General features: G+C 36.1%; 1 protein-coding gene across 1 annotated transcript in view; it reads right to left on the reverse strand.

Annotated features, from left to right (window-relative positions):
• The window catches only part of DOCK3 (dedicator of cytokinesis 3), a 4,843,230-nt gene that overhangs the window by 438,983 nt on the left and 4,376,292 nt on the right, over positions 1 to 27,955 (reverse strand). The window contains exons 30-31 of the mRNA XM_044077993.1: positions 24,971 to 25,071; positions 23,185 to 23,243 (exon numbers count right to left, since the gene is read on the reverse strand). Coding sequence (XP_043933928.1) covers positions 23,185 to 23,243; positions 24,971 to 25,071 — 160 coding nt within the window. The remainder of the gene's footprint in view (positions 1 to 23,184; positions 23,244 to 24,970; positions 25,072 to 27,955) is intronic.

Consider the following 27,955-nt stretch of genomic DNA (forward strand, 5'->3'; position numbering starts at 1 on the left):
CATCTATATGTTGGTCAATCAGTAGTAGGTGGTGCTGTGCAAAATGGCAATGGCATAGTATATCATGGTGCCAAGAGGCAGTTAGTATAGCAGTTATGGTAGATAACACCACTGTCTGTGAACTGCTGACTACACAAAATGCACTATCTATGCATATCAGCATGAGAAGTGTGTGCCATGGTAAGCATGAGGCATGTGACCTGTATGCAGAAGGCAGGTGTACATATGTAGCATGATAGCACAGCTCCACACTGCATGACATATGATTCACAAATATACAACCGTGCATGTACCTCTACCTTTCTGCTCATCATGTAAACCTACTGAGTGGCCATGGCAGCCTCAGAATGTATAAAAAACAGAGATCCTACAAAGTGTTCAGGGAGAGCAAGATTTTATTGTTCATCCTGCAGAGGGATTTCGAGGAACATACCCTTGATGGCCTTTTGAAGAAGATGAATGCCTCATATAGTGCAGCAGTGTAATTATCATTATGATTACCTAATGCAGTGCTACAGTGACATGTTCCACTGAGGGGAGACAAAGGTATAGGAGAGAGAGAGAAAGAAAAAGAGATGTATATTGTAAATATATTTCACAGTACTACCATTATATATTGTACAGAATTATAGATGTATATCAGTACATGCTTTGCTGTGCTGTTGTACAGGATCACTGATTGAACATGGTTGGCCATGTGAAAAGGCAGGAGCACATCTCCAGGCAGTGGAGTCCTTGTGTATGTTCTATGCCACTACACTGTACAACTGCAACTGTGTTTATAGCATACGTGTGTGATAATTTTTTTTCCATTGTGTACAGTACTAAAAAGGGGGAGGAGGAGCTGCAGTGATACTGGTCATTACCAGCCACTGGGTAACCAAATGCTTGCCTCTTTGGGGGGACAGTGGTCACTCTTCTGGAGGTGACCAGGAAAAATCACTCATAGCATTTATGTTTGCCTGTCAGAATGGGGTGGGGGTTGTAGACAATAGCAGCCTCCAGTGGTGTCTTCATATCGGGGTGGAGGCTGGTCACATTTGAGATGCTCTGGCAGCTGTATTCCTACCTTGACAACAGTCTTCTGGAGGTGACCAGGAAAAATCACTCATAGCATTTATGTTTGCCTGTCAGAATGTGGTGGGGGTTGTAAGCTCCTCTACTGAAGGTAGACAATAGCAGCCTCCAGTGGTGTCTTCATATCAGGGTGGAGGCTGTTCACTTTTGAGATGCTCTGGCAGCTGTATTCCTACCTTGACAACATGGTGCTTTTTCTGGCAGTACGGGGTCATGTGATCAAAAGGTTCCCTCCATCATACCCCAAGAGGAGCTACCTACCTATAATGTCAACCAGCTAGGTGAGTGATTCTTGGGTTTGTTGCCCTCTAGCTGGCAACAAGCTATACAAGTATCCAATCATGAAGTGATGTCATGAATTTTTTGTTCTGATGAAGTCCCGGTGATATGGGGACAAAAGTGTGTAATCATTGTATATGTACTTTTTATTTACATTATTAAAAACATCATTTATTCATAAATGGTGCAGCATCTTTACCAGCACCTTGTGCATTACATAGTGGTGATTTTCTTGGTATGTCGTATATATACATATATATATATATATATATATATATATATATATATATATATATATATATATAAAATATATATTTCAATGATTCAAACTTCTCTGCTTTAAAACATGTTTTAAAGGGGCCATTTTATTTAATACAGGTTTGTGTGTGGCATCTAATATCAATTATCCATCTTCTCTCTACCACATGGTTTTTATACAACAAACTCCAACACTAAAAACTTGAAAGAATGGTTACTGCCTTCTTTTTTAATATGGTTTGCCAGAGGATTATTTTTCATCCTTTTTTTCTGTATCATTAAGGTTTACATACATCCTATCTTTTAATTGATTATTTATTTTTACCTACATAAAATGCACTGCAGATAACACAGCAAACCAGATATACCAATTTCTTCAATCTACAGTCAGCATAATGTCTAAAATAAAACTTTTTATATGTTCAAGGATGTGTATAAAATTCACCAGTAGCAATGGCCTTGCAATAATTGCAGTCCCTGCATCATCTTTCCTATCAGACCCACATTTATCATTCTGCTTTTTTGTAACATAGCTGTTCCTTCAGATTTTTTTTTTATTCTTAAAGGTAAATTTGGGACCATTTCCCACTATCTTTTTTATATACAAATTTTATTTTTCAGTCCTTATTTGTTCTACATCATTCCCATGACCTGTGACAGTGCTTATCTGAGCCAAAAAATATATCACTCTTCTATATCCTGTGTTGCAGGATTTCTTCTTTAATATGTTCAGTCTTGTAGTCTCTCCTCTTAAAAAAATATTTTTCAAGGATTCTCCCAGGTTATTAAAACCACTAATAATACTTGAATGATGTAATATCTGTCCTTTAACTAGATTTTTTTTAAACATATGACAAATGCATACTCTTCCTGTATTAATACATTTCTCTTTTACATTCTTAAAAAAAACAGTGGAAATATTCCCCATATTCCTTTAATTATTTTAACATCTAGAAAAATATAATTTCATTAGAACTCTTCATATCAAACTTCAAAAAAAGGAGTGGTGTTTTCCAAATAATCTTTAAAATTCTTAAGTGTTTATATGCTATATTCTGTCTTTTTCCATATTAAAAAATATATTCACAAACCTCCTGTGAAAAGAATGTGATTTTTAAACATGTTCTATTTGGAATAATGTAAATAAATTTTGCACTCAAGGTATTGGGCACTGTACCAAAGAAACTACTTGGTAAATAGTTGAATTATAATCTCCACACAATTTTTTTTAAGTGGACAGGTCCTTTATACACTCTTTTTTTGGCCACAACACAGGTCACAGGGGCTATGGAAAATACAACATATATGTAAATAGCTTTCTCCAGTCAATCTACCAACATATTTCTAGGAGGTGGGAGGAAACTGAAGTACCAAGGGAAACTCTACATAGATCAATAATTAAACAGACCCTTCACTTACCTTTTTTAGATACTTGGGGTCACAGGGACAAGGCAGGATACAGTATATATATATATATATATATATATATATATATATATATATATATACATATATATATATATATATATATATGTAGATATATATATATATAAAGAGAGAGAGAGAGAGATAGTTTAGCATAGCCAATCAACCTATAGTTTGTTTGTGAGATGGGGGGAAACTGAAATGTTAACTAAACGTCCACATGCATACAAGGAAAAAAAGCAAAATTCCAAAGAGACAGTGACCAGAGGTGAAGCTTGAACCTCATTATGCTGCCCAGACAGCAAATGGCTCTAACAGAATTCAGTACAGTTAAAACAGTATCAGCACATTAAGAATAATTCATAGGGCTTATATTGTTCCATCAACAAAATGTGCATTTCTTCTTCATCCATGTATGTATTGCATAAGAAATTCATCTGAGTATAAAAATTAGGTTTAGTAACTGTTGCAACACGAAGACCAGCTATAGATTATTATAACAGATACATTAACACATTTTTAATTTACAAGTAGTTTCTTTTTAATAAGTATTTTTCTAAAGTCTCAGTTTCAAGATAAATACATCTTCTTCAACTTTTGATTGAAACTTGTTCATCAAGCTTCTGCCCTGCAAACACTGTCCAGTATCTCCGACTGTTATCAGATGTAACTTTGCTCTTGTTGCTTACAAGTAAAGCTCCCTTCAGCAATCCCCAATAACTCTTGTGTAAGTTTTCAAGATAACATTGGTTGGTTATAAACCTATGCTAGCCTTGTTTCATTCTCAGATTTCACAAGCTTTCATCTAGTTTTAGGTGTCTACCCCAGATATAGTTGGGGGCAAACTTTTTCATGTTTTTTTTTCACTGTGTAAAGAAAATGCTTTCTCTGCATTCTGCATTAAGGGTAAATTTCTATTCAGTTTGTTCAATGCATACTTTGTAAAAAATGTTTCTTTTTTGAGTTTCTGTAACAGTTTGCTCTGTGCTCAGTTCTTCTAATCACAATATCTATTTTGATTCAAGCTGTATTCACAGGTTGTGCATTCTGTTCTAAAGTAACTATAATATGCATCAGATTTGCTGTATTCCTTACTCTATGGACTACACCTTTCACATTTCCATTCTTGTAGTCTGTGACATTTCATAACAACTAACAAAAAAAACCTTGCTGTAGGTAACAATAAAGGCTGTCCTCCACCTGTACGTGTATAAGAAGACGAATTGACCAAAGGATATTTCCAAAATCTTGCAAACTCTTTATTTAAACACACCATCTCGATATAAAATGGATTGAGCGTGCTTTCGTCTCCTATCGTGAGACTTCATCAGAATCAAAGGTAGTGGTTGTGTTTCTCATCTTTGGAAAGTCCAAATCATAATTCTTGAAAAAGGTTGCCACTTGTTCTACTCGGCGAGTAGAACAAGTGGCAACCTTTTTCAAGAATTATGATTTGGACTTTCCAAAGATGAGAAACACAACCACTACCTTTGATTCTGATGAAGTCTCATGATAGGAGACGAAAGCGCACTCAATCCATTTTATATCAAGATGGTGTGTTTAAATAAAGAGTTTGCAAGATTTTGGAAATATCCTTTGGTCAGTTCGTCTTCTTATACATGTACAGGTGGAGGACAGCCTTTATTGTTACCTACAGCAAGGTTTTTTTTTTGTTAGTTGCTATTAGTTTGTACTGGGTGCATGGACCCAGTGATTGTGTTTGGTTACATTTCATAACAAACTGATGTGATTACAAATACTGTACATTTGTGCTGCTTTCAATGAAGCATCCCCCCAGCAGATGATCAGCTACTCAAGTGCCCCCCCCCAACTATATCTGAGGTAAGGAATGCAGCAGTGTCAGGCTACAAAGAAGAGGTGGAGTGGAATAGCTGGCAGTTATACATATGCTGGTCCTGCATGCAAGGGGACTCTTTTGGTATGCTCTGCCTGGGTGAAGCTTGTGATATAACATGCATCTCTAACTTGTACATCAAATCAGTGGCTACAGGTGATTGTTTCTTATTTTATATCCATCCCTTTCAATTGTATTTAGTTCTTCACCAATTTCTTCACCAAAGACTCAGCTGATGTATCAAAGAGATAGAGTCAAATACTATAAATTATTCAAGAAGCCTCTTATAGTAACCCACTCTCCATAACAAGTAGTAAAGGTTATTTGAACAGCCCAAAATATGGCACGGTTCAGCACACAGGAAACAGTACATTTGTCTGCTTTAGAAAAGGTCTACAAGTATAGAAATTTTGTGTTTAATCTTTACTTTGCAAACATGGCACCATCTAGTGACATATTATATGAAAGATACCACACTGTTTTACCATATAACTGAAACTGTGGAAGGTGCTCATTGTGCTATCAAATTGTGCAAATAAAGCTAGGTGCCCCAAAGCTTGTGCTCATTTTTGCAGGCAGCATTGATAACTCTACTGTGCACAGTACAATATAGGTAAGTATTAGGCAGTCAGGCTGCAGACCATTACTAGCCTTGCCAAACCACCCTACTCAAAAGTAAAAGTTTCCTCCAGCCTCAAGGAGGGCAAGACAAGATAGACTGGAAGAAAATTTGAGCCTGTCCCTCCATTTAACTAGGATAAATACATTTATTTCTCTTCTTTTAAGTGAAACTTGTTAATCATGAGTCTGCCCTGCAAACATTGTCTAGTGTCTCCAACTGTTATCAGAGGTAATATTTCTCTTGTAGTTTACAGAACTTGTCAGACATTTGGAGTACATGGCTAGGCTTAAAAAGGCTATTGTGGTTGTTAGCGATGCACACCTATGAAGCAACAAACTTATTACCTTGAATTTGGCAAGGGTGCTACTCTGCTTGATATGTAGCGGAAGTTTCATCAGGGTTGAGGGACAAGCTGGGATATGAATGTATAGTGCCAATATGGCTTATTTATCTGTCAACAAAAATTTAGCTACTTCAGCTGGGTATTTCAGGAACCACCTGTTCTGTGAAAGAAGTCAAAGAAGTTTGAATCTTTCATGGCTCAAAAGGACAGACAAAGATCCCTATGGATGAGTGTATAAGAGACCGAGGACAGGGGGCTGCCAGTCTGTCCTGATAACCAAGATGTTTTGAGACCACTGATGTTTTTAGTTATGAATATCTCAGTTCTAAGTTGAGTGATAGTTTTGACAATATATATACCAAAAGGTGCATTATATTCATTAATGGGACTGATGAACTATCAGTAAAGGGAACTGATACTTTTTTGGATTAATTGGAGACGACTTTGAAAATTAGACAAGACAGAAGGTTGTTGCTGAGATATGATGGTCAAATGATAAGGAAATATGTACAAATATGCCTAAAATCCCTAACAACAGTGTCTGATCTGAGAAGTGTGTCACGTATATGGCATGCTGAAATGTTTTCTTTACAAAAATTAACTATGCTACATTTTGTTTACATGAAATTTGAGAGCATTCTCCTACCAACAGTTGTTAACGTGGTCTAAATCATGTTACAACAACTATAAGTCAATGGAAGATTGAATAACAACACCAAAGTTCCAGCCATCTGCAAGCTCAAAGAACCACAGGTCAGGAATTTTGTCCTGGAAGTCTGAAAAACGGATGTCAAATATGGGCAGACCTGACACTGAGCCTGGGGATACACCACTGGAAACTTTTTTGGTGGCACCTGCAACTCTAACCACATGGGTTCTGTCAGGTAACTACATTGCTGCCAATTGGATAGTCTGTCAACAATGCCTGCATGGGGCATAGTGTCTAAGGCTTTGGCCATGTCCAGATACAATTTAAGTAATGCATAACTGCTACCTACTGTTTTGGTTAATTTTTCAAAGAAATTAATGAGATTAAAGATTCAGGACCTTCCACTGACAATGCCAAATTGAAACTCTCTTATCTCTGGACCCTCATCAATGTCCAGCTTAATGAAATCCAGCTAGTGAGACTAATAAGTCTAGAGCTACCAAGGTAATGATTGGGCCACCCTTGTCTAATGGCATTAAAATGGCTGTGTTCCAGGATTCGATAATGTAACCAGTGAAGAGTCTTCAAATAAAGAGGTTACTTAAGGACTCAGTTGACATAATGGTTAAAGTCTTTGCCTCCGGCCAACTCCCGAATAGAATTTTCATGTTTTCCATGTGTCTTTGTGGGATTCCCTCAAAAAACATGCTGAGTGCTTCCATTTCAAACTCACCCAAGAATTTAGTTGTTGGCAGCATCACAGACTCTAGATGGTGCCCTACAGGGGGAAGATGCATATAGACCAACCACTTTGGGCATCTACTGTGGTCTGCAGTTTCCTCAAGATAGCAGAACACAGATCACAGTCTGTGCACAATGGCAGGGCTAGCCATTCAACAGTGTAAAATAATACTCTAGGTGTTTTGGTAATGTTGACTAATGTTGCCAAATGGGCATAGATATTTGCTGGTGACAGGTGAATTGAAGACTTAGCATACGCCAACCCATGCCAAGGAGCCATGCTAACAGTGAGAAGGGTGTATATGCCCTTATTGGCCATTGTGTGCTGGCCATAAAGCTCATCAGCCTTGGGTCAATAAGCTACTGGCTGGCCAGTGGCCAGTTGCCTAGCTTGGGTTACCTGGGATAGGTCTGTTGAGCAAAAGATGGACATAAAATGAATCAACCTGCCAAAAATGAACTAAAATTTGCTATACTCAATGTAGGTTCACTGACAGGACAGAGCTTGGAAGTGGTTGATATGACAGAATGGAGGAGGTTGGACATCTTATGTATCCAGGGGACAAGATGGAAGGGCAGTGCTGCAAAGCCACTTGGCTTGGGATCCAGAGTGCACTTCTCAGGGTCAGGGCAGTCTAGAAATGGTGTGTGAAGGAGATGCTCTGGAAAACAGTGAAGGATGTCACCAAAATTACTGATAGATTCATGGCATTCAGACTTCAATGTAATGATAGGGCAGTAATAATCTTATCCTATGCCCCACAGAAGGGTTGTGGTAGTGAGGAAAAGAGTGCATTCATACAGACATTGCAGGACCTGCTAGATAAAGGAGGACAACATGAATTGGTGTTGACAGTGGGTGAGTTGAATGCACATATTGGAACAGGCAGAACAGGATATGAGGACTGTCTTGGTCCACATGGGTGGAGCAACAAGAATAAAGAAGGAGAGGCTATTCTAGACTTCTGTCTGGCAAATGGCTTGATGGTGGCCAACACATGGTTCAGAAAGGGAGAGAGTCACAAGATCACATACAAGAGTGGCCAACATGCAAATAATGTAGATTTCCTTCTGGTAAGGAAAGGGCACCAGGGTAGAATCAGTGATTACAAAGTCATTTCCAGTGAAACGGTTGGCCCACAGCATAAACCACTGGTTGCAGCAATCCGCTGTAAGCAGTGGTCAGATAAGGTTCTAAGGTCAACTGAGACCAGGCTGAAGTCCTGGAAGTTGACTAAAGAAAAAGCACAACAGTTCAAGGAATTGCTCAGGGCTCTAGCACTCCAAGAAGATAAAGAAACAGCTTGAGCTGAAGAAGAATGTCAGCACCTCAAAACATAATGTGTGAGGACTACAGAACATATATATGGCCAAGCCAGGTATGGAAGTAAAGCACAAAAGGAAAGCTGGTGGTGGAATGCAGAAGTCCAGGAAGTCATCAAAAGAAAGGAAGAGTGCAGGAAAAAGTGGTTAACAGAAAATATGGACCAGGCTAGGAAGGAATACTGGTTGGCTAACAAAGAGGCTAAGAAAGGTGTTGAGATAGCAAAGAACAAGGCATCAGAGGCACTCTATTAGCTTAACGAAGTTTCAGTAGCAAAGAACAAGGCATCAGAGGCACCCTATTAGTTTCTGGAAAGTGACTCAGTAGATGACACAAAGTAACTATATCAAGTTACAAGGCAAAACAGAAAGATAAAGAAGACAGTTAGACACCCTTCATAAGGAATACCAGCAACAACCTGTTCACTAGTCCACAGGACATTGAAGCAGATGATAGAAGCAATTTCAGCAGCTTCTGAATGAAGAAACCCCCTACAGAAGCTGTACTGCTCAAGACAGAGCCTAGAATGAAAGAACAGGTGGAAGTCACGTAGAAGAAGTAAGAACAGAAGTAAGGAAAAAAGAGGTCAGAGAAAGTAGCAGGCTCAGATGAGGACAATGTAGATATAATAAAGGTGTTGGGTGAGATAGGGGAGAAATGGCTCTTGAAGGTACTCATAGCAGTATGGAAAGAATGGCATATCCCAGATGACTGGAGAATAAACATACTAGTCCCAGTGTTCAAGAAGAAATGAGACATTCACAACTGTGGGCAGTACAGAGGTATCAAACTTGTGTAACACTGCATGAAAGTTCCACAGAGAGTGATTAATACATAAATACACAGAGTAATAGAAAGTAAAATGGAAAATGAGCAGTTCAGATTCAGATCAGGATGGAACACAACCGACCTGATGTTTGTAGTGAGACAGGTGAGAAGAAGCTAGAGATGAGGAGAGTCCATCCCAAGAAAGCTGATTTGGGCAGTCCTGTGGTGGTTCAAAATCTCAGAAACAATGGTAGAATTAGTGCCGGCTATGTACAAGGATCCCTAGACTCAAGTATAAACAGTGTTTTGTTTCATGAAGGGGTTCCCAGTGGAAGTGGGTGTGCATCAGGATAAAGCATTAAGCCAGCTGCTGTTCATATGGGTGATGGACTATATTAACAAACAGTTTGGTGGGGGCAGACAAAAAAAAGTTGCTGTATGCAGACAATGTTGCATTGCAGGCAGGCATTGAGAAGAACTTCAACAAAGGATAAGGAATGGATAGGAATGCAAAATTGAAGGCACATGGGATAAAACTGAGTACAGATAAGACAGTTGTAATGGCAGAAAATGGAGGAAATCAGAAGAAGCTGAGAAATGAAATGAAAGGAAACTTTTTGAACAGGTTAACAGCGTCTAATATCTAGGGGAGGGGGGTGGTTGAACAGAAGGGAAATATGAATGAGGAGGTCAAAGCCTTGAATCAGAGGGGCTGAAGCCAACTGGCACAGAGTGTTAGGGGTTGTGTGTGACTGAAGAATGCCAGAGAAGCTGAAAAGTAAGGTGCACAAAACAGTGGTGTGACCAGTACTACTGTATGGTAAAGAAACTTGGGCAGTAAAGGCAAAGAAACTGAGGACGGTAGAGGTGATGGAGATGAAATCCATAAGGCAGGTGATAGGATGCACAGTGTGGGACAGATGAAGAAATATGGACATAAGAACAGAAGCCAAAGTAGCTCCGGTGCAGAAAAGGTCAGAGAACAGATTACAGTAGTTTGGGTACATTAACAGAAAAGCAGAAGACAATCTGGTGAAGAAGATTTGGAACAGACAGGAAGAAGACAAGATGAAGTGCGGGCATCCAGCACAAAAGTGGATGGATTGTGTGAATGAAGACCTGAGACAGTCAGGCATGACTGCTGAACTAGGTAAATGAGTGGCACTGAAGAGATAGAAGGCGATAGTTGACATGGTACCCTGACTCCATGTAGAAAATAGGAAAAAGGGGGTTGATGATGATAAGTAGGGGCTCAAATAGGCCATATTTTGAGCTGATAATCAGGCAACCTGCTATATTATCATGGCCCAAGGATGCGGTGTTCTTAGTTTTTGAGAGGAATGGAAGTACTTGCTCCATAGTAACTGGGGAGAAGGGGATTGAGGAATTTGTGGAATAACCATAACAAGCAAGTATAACACATGAATGGAAAGGGAATAAGCAGCAGATATCTCCAGATGCACCATCAGAACCACTAGCAGGCCCAGACTACTTGAATGGATGGTCTGTCTTAGGTGGCATGACATAAGCAAGGTTTGAAAATACAGGTGACCGAAGTCATATAGGACTAAGTACAGTGACACCAGAACCTTAAACACTATACACTAACTGACAGAGAGTTAATGTAAGCTTCATTCATCTGCTGAAATAGGGTGGCAAGGTTCTCGTCCAAATATACTTGACCTGGAGAACACAATGAAGTTCTGTCTCAGAGAGCCTTAGATATAAAGTGCTGCACTTGTCCAAGTGGGAGCCACCCAGGCAAGAGCAGCCGTCAAAAGTTTCTCCAACAGAAGAATGCATGAACAAGGCTGTATTTCACAATGGCAGACACCTGGTATCTAAATATCAGCATTTTAATCAAGGACCACAGTCCTTAACATAGCAGTGAGCTCTAACCTATTATCGATAATCTGAATGAACGATATCAAAAAACTGCCCAAGATGTTAAAAACAGGTTTATTCCAAACGCATAAAAACAGTGAACACTCCAAAATAGCAGCACTGAAATCACCAATAACCCAGGTTTCGTCCCAAGGAAATGACTTCAGCAGATTGGTGACATAAAACTCATTAAACAATTACACTTAATTGACACTTATTTAATTTAGTTTAAGTTAAAGACCAAACCCTAAGAGCACCAGCTTCTGCCTATGTTTGCTTCATTGGTTTGCCTTTACAAGGTTAATACATACTACATAAACCTAGCTATAGTGTATGTAAAAAATTAATAAACATACCTAAAAAATATATATATAAAAAATGTAAATCATCCTACACTTGTGTATATGATTGATTATTCTAAAAACATATGTGTTGTGTGTATGTGAATGTTAATTTAAAGTTTTAAAAGTTAGCTACAATTACTTCAATATGTATATAGAATATATAAATAATAACCTCTTCACACACTACTGATGTTGAACAGCTAAAAATTAAATATTTTGAATATTTCTTATTTTAAGCCAAGGCTTGATTGAAAGAAATTCATTCAAGCCTGGGTTGTTACAGGCGTCCAGTCTAAGTTGCCAAATAAGCTCACTCATATCTAAATGGAACTGGGTAATTCTACCTTATAGGTCATAAATCACCTGCTGTATCACACAAAACGTAAAAGTGTGACTACCATTGGTCATAATGTGTCTCGCTAGGGCATTTACAGATTTTTTATGTTGTATGTCTAACAAATGTTCTTTTATTCTATCCCTAAACCTTCTACAGGTTTTTCCAACATAAAATGCCCTGCATTGTTGACACTTAGCCAAATACACCACATTTTTAGTAAAACAATCAAAATGACCATTAATTACAATGTCACAGTTGTTAACAAAAATTTTGTGTCCCGTTATCCAAATATGTTTACATGTTGTGCATCTTCCACACTTATAGTTACCTTTGGGTTTGTTACTAATGTTATTCCTGTCGGCCATACCCTTTCAAAAATATCTTTCAATGACCAATCCTTTCTATATACAAATTTAGGCTTAAATAAAAAAAGCCTTTGTTCCTCCTTGTGTTTGTGAAAGATATCCCAATATTTCATTACAATGTTGACTATGAACTCAGTGTCCCTGTTGTACCTTAAAATATATAAAATGGTGTCATTACCAAATGTGTTATGCTCCCTCTGGTGGGTAGAATATCCAAAATGATCTACATCCGATAATATAATTGGAACCATAATCTTGTTGTTCCTTTTAAATACAATTTCTTTTTTCAGGTTTTCACATAACCTATTTGGGTACCCTCTATTGAGAAACATTCCTATTACAAAATCTAATTCGTTCTCAAAGTCCACAGTATCACTAACCATTCGTGCTACTCGAACCATCTGCCCTTTAACTATGGCTTTCTTCTGATGGTTGGGGTGCCAACTATCATAATGCAAATACGAGTTTGAGAAGGTAGGTTTCCTATATATAGTTGATTTCACTCTATGTTCTTTCTTATCATATATTAAACTAACGTCCAAAAAATCTATCTTCTCAGTATTGGTTAAGTGTGTGAACTTCAAAAACCACACAGTATTGTTGATGTAATCTATAAAATTGTCTAATAATAGTTTGTTTCCTGTCCAAACAATAAAAATGTCATCCAAAAATCGCATATATAAGTTTATGTATGGGCTGTATTCACTTTTGTGTACATACTCTCTTTCCCAATAGGCCATGATATAATTGGCGTAGATGGGGGCGCATGCTGCCCCCATTGCTACGCCATGAGATTGTTTAAAGTAAAGACCATCAAAATATAGGAAATTATTTTTTAATACTAGTTCCATTAGTCTGACATATGTATTAACTTTATCTTGTTCGTAGACCCCAGTAACACAAAGCTGTTCTTCCAGCCATTCCAACCCCACATCATGTGGAATCACACTAAATAAATTACAAACATCTATGGTTACAAAATAAAACTTTTTTGGTATATTCCAATGTTTAATGGTTTCTAGAAAATGCCATGAGTCTTTAACTATATGCGGTGTAACTTCAAGGCCCTTCTTTAATTTATGGTCCAAAAATTGGCTAATAAAACTCACTTTACTACGTTTCCCATCAACAATTGGTCTAAATTTAACATTACTAAGTCCTTTATGAATTTTTGGTATTCCAAAAATAGCACTTACAACAGGATATTGATTCTGCATAAACTCATACTCACTTTCAATAATCTCACCCTGGAATACCATATCATCCAAGACCATATCTATCTTCTGATAAGCTATGTTGATTTCATTTATGCTGACTTCACTATAATTCTCTTCCAACAACATAGACATCATAATACTATAGTAATCATGCTTATTAGTCATCACAACCCCATTGCCCTTATCAGGCTTCATTATACGTATACAATCCTTGTTACCAATAAACTTTAATATACTATACTCATCTTTTGTGAGATTAAATTTACTTTCTTGCTCTCTATGCCTGTAATGCTCCCTGTATTCACACTCACAAATATGTTCAAAAATTGCCACATCTGGATTCATAACAGGGTTAAAAAGGCTGGATTTTTTTAAAATTCTATCATCCATTCCATGACTATTGTTAATTAAGTCCATATCAGCGTTCATCTTAAGGTTCATTTTTCGAGTAAAGAGTTTTTATTAGTGAATCAACAATGTTCCCACTTCTACTTGGCACAAAGTGATACTGTGGACTTTGAGAACGAATTAGATTTTGTAATAGGAATGTTTCTCAATAGAGGGTACCCAAATAGGTTATGTGAAAACCTGAAAAAAAGAAATTGTATTTAAAAGGAACAACAAGATTATGGTTCCAATTATATTATCGGATGTAGATCATTTTGGATATTCTACCCACCAGAGGGAGCATAACACATTTGGTAATGACACCATTTTATATATTTTAAGGTACAACAGGGACACTGAGTTCATAGTCAACATTGTAATGAAATATTGGGATATCTTTCACAAACACAAGGAGGAACAAAGGCTTTTTTTATTTAAGCCTAAATTTGTATATAGAAAGGATTGGTCATTGAAAGATATTTTTGAAAGGGGTATGGCCGACAGGAATAACATTAGTAACAAACCCAAAGGTAACTATAAGTGTGGAAGATGCACAACATGTAAACATATTTGGATAACGGGACACAAAATTTTTGTTAACAACTGTGACATTGTAATTAATGGTCATTTTGATTGTTTTGCTAAAAATGTGGTGTATTTGGCTAAGTGTCAACAATGCAGGGCATTTTATGTTGGAAAAACCTGTAGAAGGTTTAGGGATAGAATAAAAGAACATTTGTTAGACATACAACATAAAAAATCTGTAAATGCCCTAGCGAGACACATTATGACCAATGGTAGTCACACTTTTACGTTTTGTGTGATACAGCAGGTGATTTATGACCTACAAGGTAGAATTACCCAGTTCCATTTAGATATGAGTGAGCTTATTTGGCAACTTAGACTGGACGCCTGTAACAACCCAGGCTTGAATGAATTTCTTTCAATCAAGCCTTGGCTTAAAATAAGAAATATTCAAAATATTTAATTTTTAGCTGTTCAACATCAGTAGTGTGTGAAGAGGTTATTATTTATATATTCTATATACATATTGAAGTAATTGTAGCTAACTTTTAAAACTTTAAATTAACATTCACATACACACAACACATATGTTTTTAGAATAATCAATCATATACACAAGTGTAGGATGATTTACATTTTTTATATATATATTTTTTAGGTATGTTTATTAATTTTTTACATACACTATAGCTAGGTTTATGTAGTATGTATTAACCTTGTAAAGGCAAACCAATGAAGCAAACATAGGCAGAAGCTGGTGCTCTTAGGGTTTGGTCTTTAACTTAAACTAAATTAAATAAGTGTCAATTAAGTGTAATTGTTTAATGAGTTTTAGTATATATTAGTGGTACTATGTCACCAATCTGCTGAAGTCATTTCCTTGGGACGAAACCTGGGTTATTGGTGATTTCAGTGCTGCTACTTTGGAGTGTTCACTGTTTTTATGCGTTTGGAATAAACCTGTTTTTAACATCTTGGGCAGTTTGGATATCGTTCATTCAGATTATCGTTGAAGTTAGTACTATCCAGTACAATTCTTGGTTCTCTAACCTATTATCCACATAAATAATAAAACGTGCAAGATAGGAGCATTTGAGCCAGTCTGAGCATAATGTAATGGGATGATTAACATCTTGGATGCATTAAGCTTTGATTAACAATTAAGTACTATACATTCACAGAAATATATGGCCCAGATGATCTCTTATAGACCTGATTAGTCATGCACTTCTGACATAAGGAAAGATAAACTATATATCATTAGCATAGAAGTGATAATGCAGGCCTCTACCCAGGATCAGTTCTCTTAATCACAGCAGTAACATACATGGTGAACAAGTCCTCAGCATAGAACTCTGTGGAACTGCAACGTCTAGAGAGAAAAAAATAAGAAAACCACTACTGTGATCATCTGCTTTGTATGTCCTGATAGGGAATAAGAAAATAATTTGAAAACAGTTCATGAGATTTCATGATAAGGGGCTGAAGAAGTTAAATTTAAGATATTATAATCCACCATATCACAAAAAGCACTAGAACCATTTAGGGACTGTAGAACCATCAACATTCCATTTTATTGGGGTAGAAATGTCAGGACATCAGTGAAGCAAGGAGGACAGAGTGCAGTTGCAGCTGGTGATTGTTTGGGTAAAAAAAGATATGGAAAAAATGGAAGAAATCAAAGACTGGTGGTATAGGGAAGGATGACATTAGGCAATGTGTGTGAAAGACAGCTCAGGGGACTGATGACAGGAAGTGGCATGGCAGGCTGATAGAAATCACAGGTATAAGGTATTGAAGGCAAGATGGAAAGTGAGAAAGTGCAAGTTAGACTGGACAGTGCTTCTGGAGTATAGGTTGTTGGGAGGAAAGAAAACGATTGGTTGTGGATAGACAGGATAGTTGCGGGTGTGAACAAAATGGACTGTACATGTGACATGTCATGAAGGAGAAGGGATATTTTTGGACTCCTGGAGATGTAGGTTTGACGTGGACATGAGTTAGAGTTGTAATAACTGATACCTTCAAATGGGAACTGTTTAGTATCTGAATGCTGTTTTTAGTTTGAACTGGTTTGAGGTAACAAATAATGCTATTTTTTTTTTTTACTTTTTTAATTTATTATCTATTTAAATTCACTGGATACAAATGCCTCTTTTCACGGTTGAGCCAGGAACTCTAAAGGCCAAATGACATGCTCAGAGTCACACAGCAGGCAACGGTGATATGCTAAACATACTTAACTGCATTCACTTCCTGCTCCTCACTAACATAATAGGTGGTTACTGGGTGGGTTAGCTAGTTGCTTTAGGTAATGTGGTGGCTGAAATTAATTGTCTTGTTACTAAGAAAATGTATAAAGCTGGGGTTTTGGGAATGAACACAGGAAAAATATACAGATACAAAGGGTTCATGGAGGATCTGTTGCGATTAATAAGTAGTGGCCACACGTCTCTCCCTAAATGGGATTCCTGAGTATGACAGTTATCACTATAATGCACAACAGAACACAGATGGCACTGATATTATTCACTATACTTTCTCTGCTTCACAGAATGCACTACTGTATATTCATTTTTATTAAACTAATTATTCAGCCGACAGGTGCTCATATCAGCTTCACTATAAGCAGTTAATGGCAGATTCTCTGTCTGCTATCTCAGTGACCTTGTTTTCTTTAAGTTGCATTTCATCAGCTATGTCTCTATTCTTATAAAAAACACATAAACATCACACTTACTGTAGCCAATGTGATAGGCATCACATGGTATTTTTTCTTTTGCCAGAATTGTGCAATCATGAAGTTACTGTAATTAAGAGGAGTATGGGAAATTTAGCTCCACACATGGTGATTGTTGAAGGGGCATTAGCTTGGTGGTTTGGATGACAGTGTTTGCAGTAGCTGTTTCTTTGATCATTTAGGGCTTTGGGTAGTTGGGAATTGAGTCTACAAAGTTTGAAGAGTTCTACATGAAAAAAGAATGTATGTTAGGACATCCAACCACTATATAGGCAAGGTGTAATTTGAGCCCTGGAATTACTATTTGTAGTACTGTTTAGAACATCAAATCAAACCACATAGAAAAACCCCATGTATGCATCTGGACAGTAGGCTATGTATTGTCCTGCAAAACTGCATAGTACATGTGCCACAATGTCTTCCCAGTCGGTAATTCAACCAAAAAAACACAGTTGAGCCCTGCAGTGTAAAGTCCACTATAATTTAGAACAAAACACTACCACGGCTTGGAACCACTCACCAATACTTTATTAAACCAAGTTATAAACCAAGTTACACAGATTGAGTGCTTTCTTCCCTATGCCCAGGGATTTCATCAGAATCTACATATGTTAAACATTTCCCCCTTTATATACTTTGTTAAAACGATGATGTCACTCATTCGAAACTGATAGGATATATTTAAAGTGCAACAAACTTACAAACTTTCTTTTACATGCTCCTTAAAACATTCATAAAATACATATAAATATACTAAAAGCCTATTGTATAAAATACTGTTCTCATTTCCACTTTCTATCTGTAAAAACATTTTATTTATAATTAATTTCATAAATTCCACTTTTTTATTTAGTAATGGCTTTATTGATATTACTTCATTTAAGCCTGGGGTTTGACTTGCTTGTAATTTAATTTGCCATTTAGTTTCCCTTTCCTCTATATGGCTTTTGTAGTCTCCACCCCTCGGGTTTTTTAACACTTTTTCTAAAATACCAAATCTAAATTCTTTACAGACCTGGGAGTAACTAATGTGCCTATATAGGGCATTATTGACATTTTTGGTACTTATTTGGTATGTGTGTTCGTATATCCTGTCCCTTAATCTTCTCTCAGTTTTACCTACGTAAAAACTGGGGCAGGATTTACACATAGCCAAATAAATTACTCCTATAGTTTGGCAGTTCCCTTTCTCAAATCTTACTACAGTTTGTAAATAATTATTAATTGTCATCTTCTCTTCTGTGCAAATATACTTACATTGGGAGCAATTGCCACATTTTGTGGTACCATACCTACTACAATTCTTAGTAACCATTTCAAAGTTCTTTTTCAAGTTTGGGCCTACTTTATAGACAAAATTAGGTTTACTACCTCCAATATTCCACAATTTCAGGTTGTTCCTAAGAATGGCCCAATTTTTATTTACAATTTTTTCTACCTCTAATGCATTACTACCATATGGGACAATCATAGCTCTTTCAAACCTTTTATTTTCTTCTTCTTTTATATTTTTTCCTTCTTTTAAAGTGCTAGGATTCCCTAATAGTGGGTTATATTTCTTCCCCCATTCATTTCTGACATAATCCACATATTCATTTATAATTTTCACTGGATAGCCCCTCTCTTGAAACATTTTAGCTACCTCCATTAGTTCACCCTCTAAATCTTCTTCTTTCGAGGTCATTCTGGCTATTCTTATAAATTGTCCTTTTACTATACTGTTCTTTTGTTTTACTGGATGGTCACTTGAATATTGCAAATAGGAATTACTGAAGGATGTTTTCCTATATACTTTGGATTTAAAACAATTGTTATCTTTCTCTATGTATGTGTCCAAATAATTTATTCCTTTTTTGTCATATACATATGTAAATTTTAAAAATCCTGTACTTTCATTTAAATGTTGGACCAAGTCTTTTATCCTTTTTCTCTGAACCTTTCCATAAAATAAAAATGTCATTTGGGAATCTCACATATAATCTCATGTATTGAAAGAACTCAGTATGGAACACATGATTTTGCTCCCACTCTAAAAGAACAAGATTGGCAAATACAGGGGCGCAAGAAGCCCCCATGGCTACGCCCTTGTGTTGCCTGTAGTACTCTCCATCAAATATTATGTAATTATGATCAAAAACTATTTCCATATATTCTATTATTAACTCTTTCTTATCATTTTCTAACACAGTATTCTTATGAAGACAGTCTCCGAATAATTCTAGACCTTCTTTTTTAGGGATGGATGTAAATAAGTCTACTACATCTATAGTTAAGAATATTATGTCCTTATCCCAAAGGTCTTTCTTTATTCTTCCTAAAAAGTCCCAAGAATCCTTGAGTATATGCTCACCATTCATTACCTGCTGTTTCAACCATCTATCTATGACTCCTCCAAAAGGGTATGTTTTTGATCCACGCCCATCTACTATGGGTCTAAAAACTAAGTTTTCCAGTCCTTTATGTGTCTTTGGTATTCCAAAGATAGTGGCTACCTTTGGATTCATAACTTTTAAATAATTATATAATTCTCCTGTAATTCTTTTTTCTAAAAGGTAGTCTTCCAAGTAATAATCTATCCTTTTATGACTAATATTTATTTCATTAAGTGAAGATGGTTGATATGCTTCTAAATCATTAAGCATCTCAAAGATGTTTTGGGAATATTCTAAGGTATCATAGAAGACCATCCCTCCCCCTTTATCAGGACACATTACTCTAATGGTCTTATCTCTCTTAAGTGTTTGTAAAACTTCATATTCTTTCTTACTAAGATTTTTAGTCTTGGAAATATGGTGTTCTTTACTTTTCAGTTTGTAGATGTCTTCAATAATAGCTTTTTCCAAAATATTTAAAGTGGGATCTAAAGGTGGATTATATACACTTTTGTTCCTAGGTTCTATACTATTAATTCTCCTCTCAGTTCTTGTTTGGTCTTGAAACAAATAAGCCTAATTCAGTTTTCTCAAAAAGAGTTTTAACTCTATAATTGTTTCAGTATAATCAAAACATTTTGCAGGTATAAATTTTAAACCTTTCATACACAAATCAAAATGTTCCTTTGTTAAATCTATCCCTGCATAATTGTATATGTGATATCCTTTCATGGTGTGTGTTATTCCATTTTGCACAATAGTTTCTACCATCTCTACTTCATGTTCCTGTTCTTTTTGTTCCATCCTGTTCCCCACTGACCTCTCTTTTCTTCCAGTCCTACATCCCATTCTTGATGATACTGAAAAGGTTGAAATTCAGCATTGTCTCTATTGTAGTGTTCATTAATGTAGGGTTTTCCTTTTGTCTCATACCTTTGTGTCTCTTTATACTCATTTCTATTCCTACCTAAATTGTTTTTATAATATTTCCCTTTTTTCCGGTTTTATCAAATATGCCCTATTCTCCCTGTATTCTTTCAGGTCTCTCTGCATTTTTTTTACATTTTATTTCAAATAATCTGTTGCACTTGAAATCAATGTTGTCTATTTTCCTATAATACAGGCCTTCATAATCTGAAAATAAAAGGTCATTCTTTATTTTCCTATCTAGCATTTCTGCTTGTCCTCTCAGTGTACTTAACTTCTTATCATTATTTTTGATAATTTTTCCCATCAATTCCATTCCATACCTATCAAACATTTCTGCAAATTCAGCTATTAGATTGTCATCATAATCTAAACCAAAGGGGAATTTGTAAATCCTTAGTCCCTTAGGTATGACCTTTTTAAAAACACACTCTGATAAATATCCATTTTCTACCTGGAGTTTCTTTATTAAAAACATTTTTGACTCAAAATTAAAAATCATGTCCTTCACAGTCTCGCCAAGGTTGTCATTTTTTCCATGCATGTCCTTATTTTTTTTGTCTGCCAGAACTTTATCTGAAAACACATATTGTTTGGTTAACAGATAATCAAATCCTTTACATTGTCCGTTATTTTGATTTTGTGGCACAGTATTTTCAAAATTACTCACATGTCTCTGGGGTGTATTTGTGTATTCTGTGCTGCTACACATATTCCGCTCCTCTCTATAATTATATCTGCTTCCATTCCCCACATTTCCATTGTGTCTGCACTTCAAGGAAGTATCCTTCGGTCTTGCCCCCATTTTTGTAAATTAGAGTGCCTTATCCTCACTTGTCAATAAGTCTCCTTGGTGTAGAAGGCTCCTAAAAGGACTTCCATTTTCACTATCTTTGGCGTTTGCCTCGTCGTCGCCATTATTTCCTTTCAGCTTTTCACTTCTGGTCTCGTTTATCATGACGTCACTCAGGGGTGACGAATAGCGCTTCCTTTTGGAGTACACGCTTTTACTATGATCCCCAGGTTGTGTGAAGAGCTCAATTAGTCTTGTGAGGTCTCCCTTAATGATCGTCAGATCAGATTGAACTTGATGTAATTCCTCTCTTCTGATGGGGGAAAATATTGGCGGTATATCGTCTAGTGAATCCATACCAAACAATAGGCTCTCAAAGTCAACCAAAAAAAGGTTACCAGGTCCGTAAAGAATTTAGATTTGGTATTTTAGAAAAAGTGTTAAAAAATCCGAGGGGTGGGGACTACAAAAGCCATATAGAAGAAAGGGAAACTAAATGGCAAATTAAATTACAAGCAAGTCAAACCCCAGGCTTAAATGAAGTAATATCAATAAAGCCATTACTAAATAAAAAAGCGGAATTTATGAAATGAATTATAAATAAAATGTTTTTACAGATAGAAAGTGGAAATGAGAACAGTATTTTATACAAGAGGCTTTTAGTGTATTTATATGTATTTTATGAATGTTTTAAGGAGTATGTAAAAGAAAGTTTGTAAGTTTGTTGCACTTTAAATATGTCCTATCAGTTTTGAATGAGTGACATCATCATTTTAACAAAGTATATAAAGGGGGAAGTGTTTAACATATGTAGATTATGATGAAATCCCTGGGCATAGGGAAGAAAGCGCTCAATCTGTGTAACTTGGTTTATAACTTGGTTTAATAAAGTATCGGCGAGTGGTTCCAAGCCATGGCAGTGTTTTTTTCTAAATTACAGTCGGTAATTCAGTTTGTTATTAATTGTCCATAATGCAAAAGATCTTTGAATATCATTACATATCATATGTAGTTAATGTGTCAGTCCTGTGCTGCACAGCAACCTCAATATCATTCATAATACATTTCTGGGACAAAATATATTTTATAGATGGTTTAGACAGGTATAAGGCCTTTTTGATTGGTTTTCTTTATATGATTATAATTTTGAATGTTCATAGTCAATATGTAGGCGAATATATTATGGGAAAAATATTTTGCATCCCAAACCACTTCCACGGACTTATTTTATGGGCTGCACACAAATATAAATAGCAGAAAAACTTCAAACCACATCAAAAAGGCATTCCCTCAGTCTGTTTGAACTTTCAAGGCTGGTTTTGTAGTTAGGTATTTAATTATTTAATTGCATTTAAAATTAATTGAATAACTGATGGAAAGAAATGTATATAAAGGGACATATTTGGAAGATTAAATTGTTCCAACAAAAGGTGAGAAGCCGAGGTACCAGAACGTAATAAAAGAATTACATGTCCTATCAGTGATGTTCCAGCTCATGTTCCTTTTTGATGTGGTTTGAAGTTATTTCATGGGCTGCTCATGTAACATAAGGGATATGTAGCTAGAACTTATTAAATCTTAACTGAATCTTCAACTAGCAGCATTCCTGCACTTGTTAGTTTTTCTGACCTTTTAAGTCTGAGAAGTCACATCAACTTCTATTTATGACATTCAAAAATTAATATCTGATGCAAAAACAGGTGCACTTTCTACATGAATGATAACTTATAATAAAAAAGGACAGCAGTTTACGTAAATATTTTTCAAAACATTCTAATACTTTTCTAGTCAGCATTCTGTTCTCATTCTATATTTACACAGCAGACATGCTTAAGTCTTCCAGTCATTAGCTCATGCTGTTCTGCACATATAATGTAAGAATATTATGCATCAGTGACTATACTAGTAAAATGGGAAAATAAAGTTGTAGTAGGGAAATATCCTCAACATACCCAGATTCTGCCACATACTGTAAAGTTCATAAGCCATCATTACTCGCATGTCTCCATACCTGTAAAAAAGGAAACAAGTTGATAGAATTGATAGTTTTATTCAGGGGAAGCAAGACATGTTATCAAAAATGTTGTTTTTTGTTGTCTGTATATGTAAAATTAAGGTTCATAGTATATCCATAGATATTTGTGCTTCAAACTCTCAAAAAATCCACCTCTATACTGACCAGTTTGCACTTCAGACTGGGGCTGCTGGTCTGGGACCATAACTGGGATAATAATTATCTATTTTCAAGGGAAACTGACAAGAGACTCAGTTTTTATATGTGGAATCATTTCAGCGAGAAATAAATTGACTTTTTCTAGATATAAGATCTTCATTGATATTTACCTCTAATGTAGCAAAATGCAAATACAAATATATTTTAGGATTATACTGCATTCTTCACCCTTGACAAAAGCCATGCACCTCATTAAGAAATTTCATAATTAGTAAAAGCTAGAGAGAAGTAATATGGCCCCTCCATTCAAAACTGATGAATTATTTATGAGCAGCTAGGCAATCATTGGCAGATGACTAGAAAACATTGCATTCAATATCAATGTATAACAAAGCCATTCTTCAGTTGCCTTTAATAGTTCATAGAAATGCCTTAAGAAAATTATACCTGGAAACTCAAGTATAAAATAAACCTAAGTGTGCCATTCTATTCTCAGCAATTTAAATGCAGCTCAGTACTAAAATGATCACACCGTATTTTCACTGTCATTATTGGGAATTTCACTTTCAGTATCTTTCCAGTAGTAACATTTTTTTTCTGGAAAAATATCTATTTAGTTATCTATCTTTATATATCTATACATGTATATATCTATCAATATACGCAGGTGGGAATGACCTGGTCAAATAAATGTTAAATCAACAGCTGCCTAGTTGACTGCATATGGTTGACTAGGCAGCTGACTGACAGATGTGTAAGACTGCTCAAATGCAGGGGCTGGGAAATGTGCCATTACCTTATTTTTGTGTCATCTTCAGGGGGCTTGCCCCTCTCTAAAAATTATGTTTATTTTTTTTTTTTTTAAGTGAAAGATTGAAGGCAACCTCCTGAAAAAAAAAATGATGCTTTTTTTTAACTGAAAGATTACATGCACTAGGCTGTTTTACAGAGCATGCATGCTGGTTTATCAACATTAGCATTTTTGCTATTTTGACATTGACATTCTGACAGTCAACAATGGGAGTTTTTGCAGCGTCCCCATCCATGTGAAGCAGAGTTCCTCCTTAACCCAATTTCAAGTGTAACTTGAACAATTTAATGCAGAACAGGAAATTCAACGCTGGTTTGGCACCTACATCTCTAATGGACACAGGCAGCCTGTAAATGGCTCATCTCCCAGGCTCCTGCTTGTAAATGTTTCACCTCCCAAGCCTCTACACTTATCAAAGGTACCATAACTTGCCAGAGATTTGCGATGCATGAGTAGGCTTAAAAAGGCCCCGGTAGTCGTTCACCTAGTAAATACCTATGAACCTATAACTTTACTGAACAATAACTTAAATAAAACTTTTACTTCATAGCCACAGCAACAACTGAAAATAAATTCTTTCTTATATAAGTAGAAGGTTCACAAATCAGAAATGTAACCCTTCTGCATAGTATACTACTGTATTTAAAGCAGTCATGAAAGTCAATTATATTGCCAGAAAAAAAATTTAAATAGTGCTTACTGCACTTTTTGTTTACTGTAAGCCATCACTGTATAGAATTGTACATAAACTTACTTTTCCAGTATCTTTTTCCTTTTGACTGGAGTGGAACTTTCTAACTGTAAACTGGGCTGGTTAATAAACAGAACTGCAAGGCTAAAGTATGAATTCCATACCTTGAGATAAAGACAAAAAGAAAAACAGTTAATATTTATAGTACGCTAAACTGGTATGCCCTTTAAAATAATTGCAAATGTGAACAAACTGCTGAAGACTGAATTTTACACAAGAAAATATATTAAAATATAATAACATGATATATTTTATTCTCCAAAAATTACAGCTCTGAAATGTAAACAGATATCTCTCTTATTGAGACTGTCATGTGTCATAATGTAACAGTAAACGGTAACATTGCTCAAAACCATGTCTTTTTTTGCTTTGTGAAATAGTGCATTCTGTCATGCATGCGTAAATCTTTTGTTTAAAGTTTTACTGTGGTGATACAAAATGTTATGCCTTACATTCAATGGCTCACAATACCCAAGGTAGACTCATACTTGCATGACAGTTTAAATGTTGCAGTGCTTGCTTTGTTTATTCTCAAGACAGATATGAGGAAGATGGTTTCACTATGACTTGTTGAACTACATGTTTCTCCGGTACCAGCTTGCCGAGCACTAAATCATCTCCATAGTCAGTCAACATAAAAAAGGAAGCAATCTCCCCCCAAAAAGGAATCACTGTTGGAGAACATACAAACTGCACTGGTAGTGATCTGCTATGGAAACACAAATGGGTGTTTGGGCTTTGCTGGGTTGTTCTCAGTGGGATGGATCACTTCCTTAACTCTAAGCTTCTAGTAGTGTTCTCTTTTTCAGATTTTACATATCAGTTTGAAGTACCTTCCTTTCCTGACTTTTTCACAATAATAGCCATGTGATTAAATAATTCAGTTGGTTTTACTTTTAATGACAATTAAGCATTCAGTTCACTTTAATTCCAGATGATCACTCCTGAAAGCGGCTGCTCCTTTTCTATGATCATTTAGGGACAACACCAGCTTTTATTGGTATGTCATATTCTGATGGCAAACTTCCTAAGCCTGCAGATACATGATATTACTCTTCATCTGTGTAGTACTTGAACTGTCTTTGTGTAAGCATGACTACTTCTGTACATGTGTATTCTTTACTTTTGCAATGTAAATTTATTTTACTATTTTGAGTTTCTCAAAAAACATATGACTCAAAATATTATTGAGAATTCACTTTTATAACTGCTACAATATGAACAAAGGTATTGGATTCCTTATTTCTAAGGTTATACCAGCAGGTTTTGAACTTATGTCTCCAACTTGTGCCTAAAATATGTTAAAAATATGCACATATTTCTATCTTCAACACATATATACCCAAAATGATTCAAAATTACCTTCAAATGAAATATTGCACTCTGCACATGTGCCTAGTTTGGTTCTGGCATTCTGCTAATTAATTTTCAACATTTCTTCCTAAGTGTCTAACCTTCAATCTCATCTCAGTGCTTCTGACACATTTTCAAAAGTCAGTGTATTCATTTAAAAATACTTAGAAAAAGTTCATTGCAACATTTCTGTCCAACAACCAAATTCTTCTGAACATACACATCTTTTCTTTTACATTTTGCAAAAAGTACAGTTTTGAATACACTAATGTCTAGCTACAGGAACTTGCATATCATAATGTACATCTAGAAGCAGACTATGTAAATACTTTATAGAGGTTGGCAATTCATGTACACTGTCTTTATTGTTAACGGAGCATTCTCATCCAGATATAGGATATTGTCGGAAGTGAAGAAATATACCTGCAAAAGTGCAAAACATATTTTTCAAGAGCTTATAAATTTAGAAGTATAATCTGATGTTAGAAAAATGTTCTAATAACAACCAATAATGACAATCAATGATTCGCAATGATAGACTAAACAAAAAAGTTAGAGGCATAGCCATAATCCACACCTTCTCCTATACCGCTACCCCATACACCAATCCTATCCCAAACTTCAGGAATACCAAAATAACTATAACTCTACTAAAAATAAATAACCACAAATCCATATGCATAGCTGCTTTCTACATCCCACCAGGCAATAACATAACTATTCTAGAAGATATTGTCTCCTGGTTTTCCTCTAACATACAAAATGAAACCTATATCCTAGGTGACATGAACATTAACTGGGCCAATATAAACTCTCAAACCTCATCCCAAACAATCAATCTATACTACTTTACCCAAATGATAGATTTCCCCACCAGACCAAACAAAGATGGAGTCTCTGGCAACATCATAGACTGGATCTTAACATCCCAACCCACCTTATCACAAAGGCAGGTATCATTTCTGACCCTCTCAGTAACCACATGCCAGCCTTCGCAGACTGCCACCCCCTTCTCTCATCAAAAGCACCATCACCACATCCAAACTTGTAACCTCTCCCACTTCAACCCTCAAAATGTTTCTATCTAAAACCTACCGACTGGACCCCCCCCTTAGAAAACTTGCCCCTTCACAATGCCATCACCTACTTCAACTAAACCTTTTTAAATTTGCTTAACAACCACGTTCCTCTAAGACCCAAATGTGTCAAAGCTAAAATATCCCCCTGGCTATCAAAAGAAACTAAACTTACTATGCTCCAAAGAGACAAAAATGGAAGCAATTCCAAAGCAACAAACAACCCAATACACATCTTGGATAGAAACAACTCCGCAACTACATAAAAAAACTAGAGACCGCAAAGCATACTACTCTAAACTTCTATCTGATTACTAAACCAACCCTAGAAAATTCTGGAACGCCATCTCCTCCATCTTCCATCCAGGAAATACAGATGACCCCTGTCCCTATCCCAACCTTACTGATCTTGATACAGCCAACCTATTCATCTCCTTCTTTGTGGACTGTATAGCTAAACTCTCCTCCTCCTTCCCTCACCCCCCCAGTTACAATTCTGCCTCCCCCCACCCCTCTTATCATATGCCTCCTTCTTCCCCTTTCAACCATAAACCCATCC

The sequence above is a fragment of the Protopterus annectens genome, chromosome 7.part0 (genome assembly GCF_019279795.1).
Source record: "Protopterus annectens isolate FY-2018-M chromosome 7.part0, PAN1.0, whole genome shotgun sequence".
Classification (NCBI taxonomy): Eukaryota; Metazoa; Chordata; order Ceratodontiformes; family Protopteridae; genus Protopterus; species Protopterus annectens.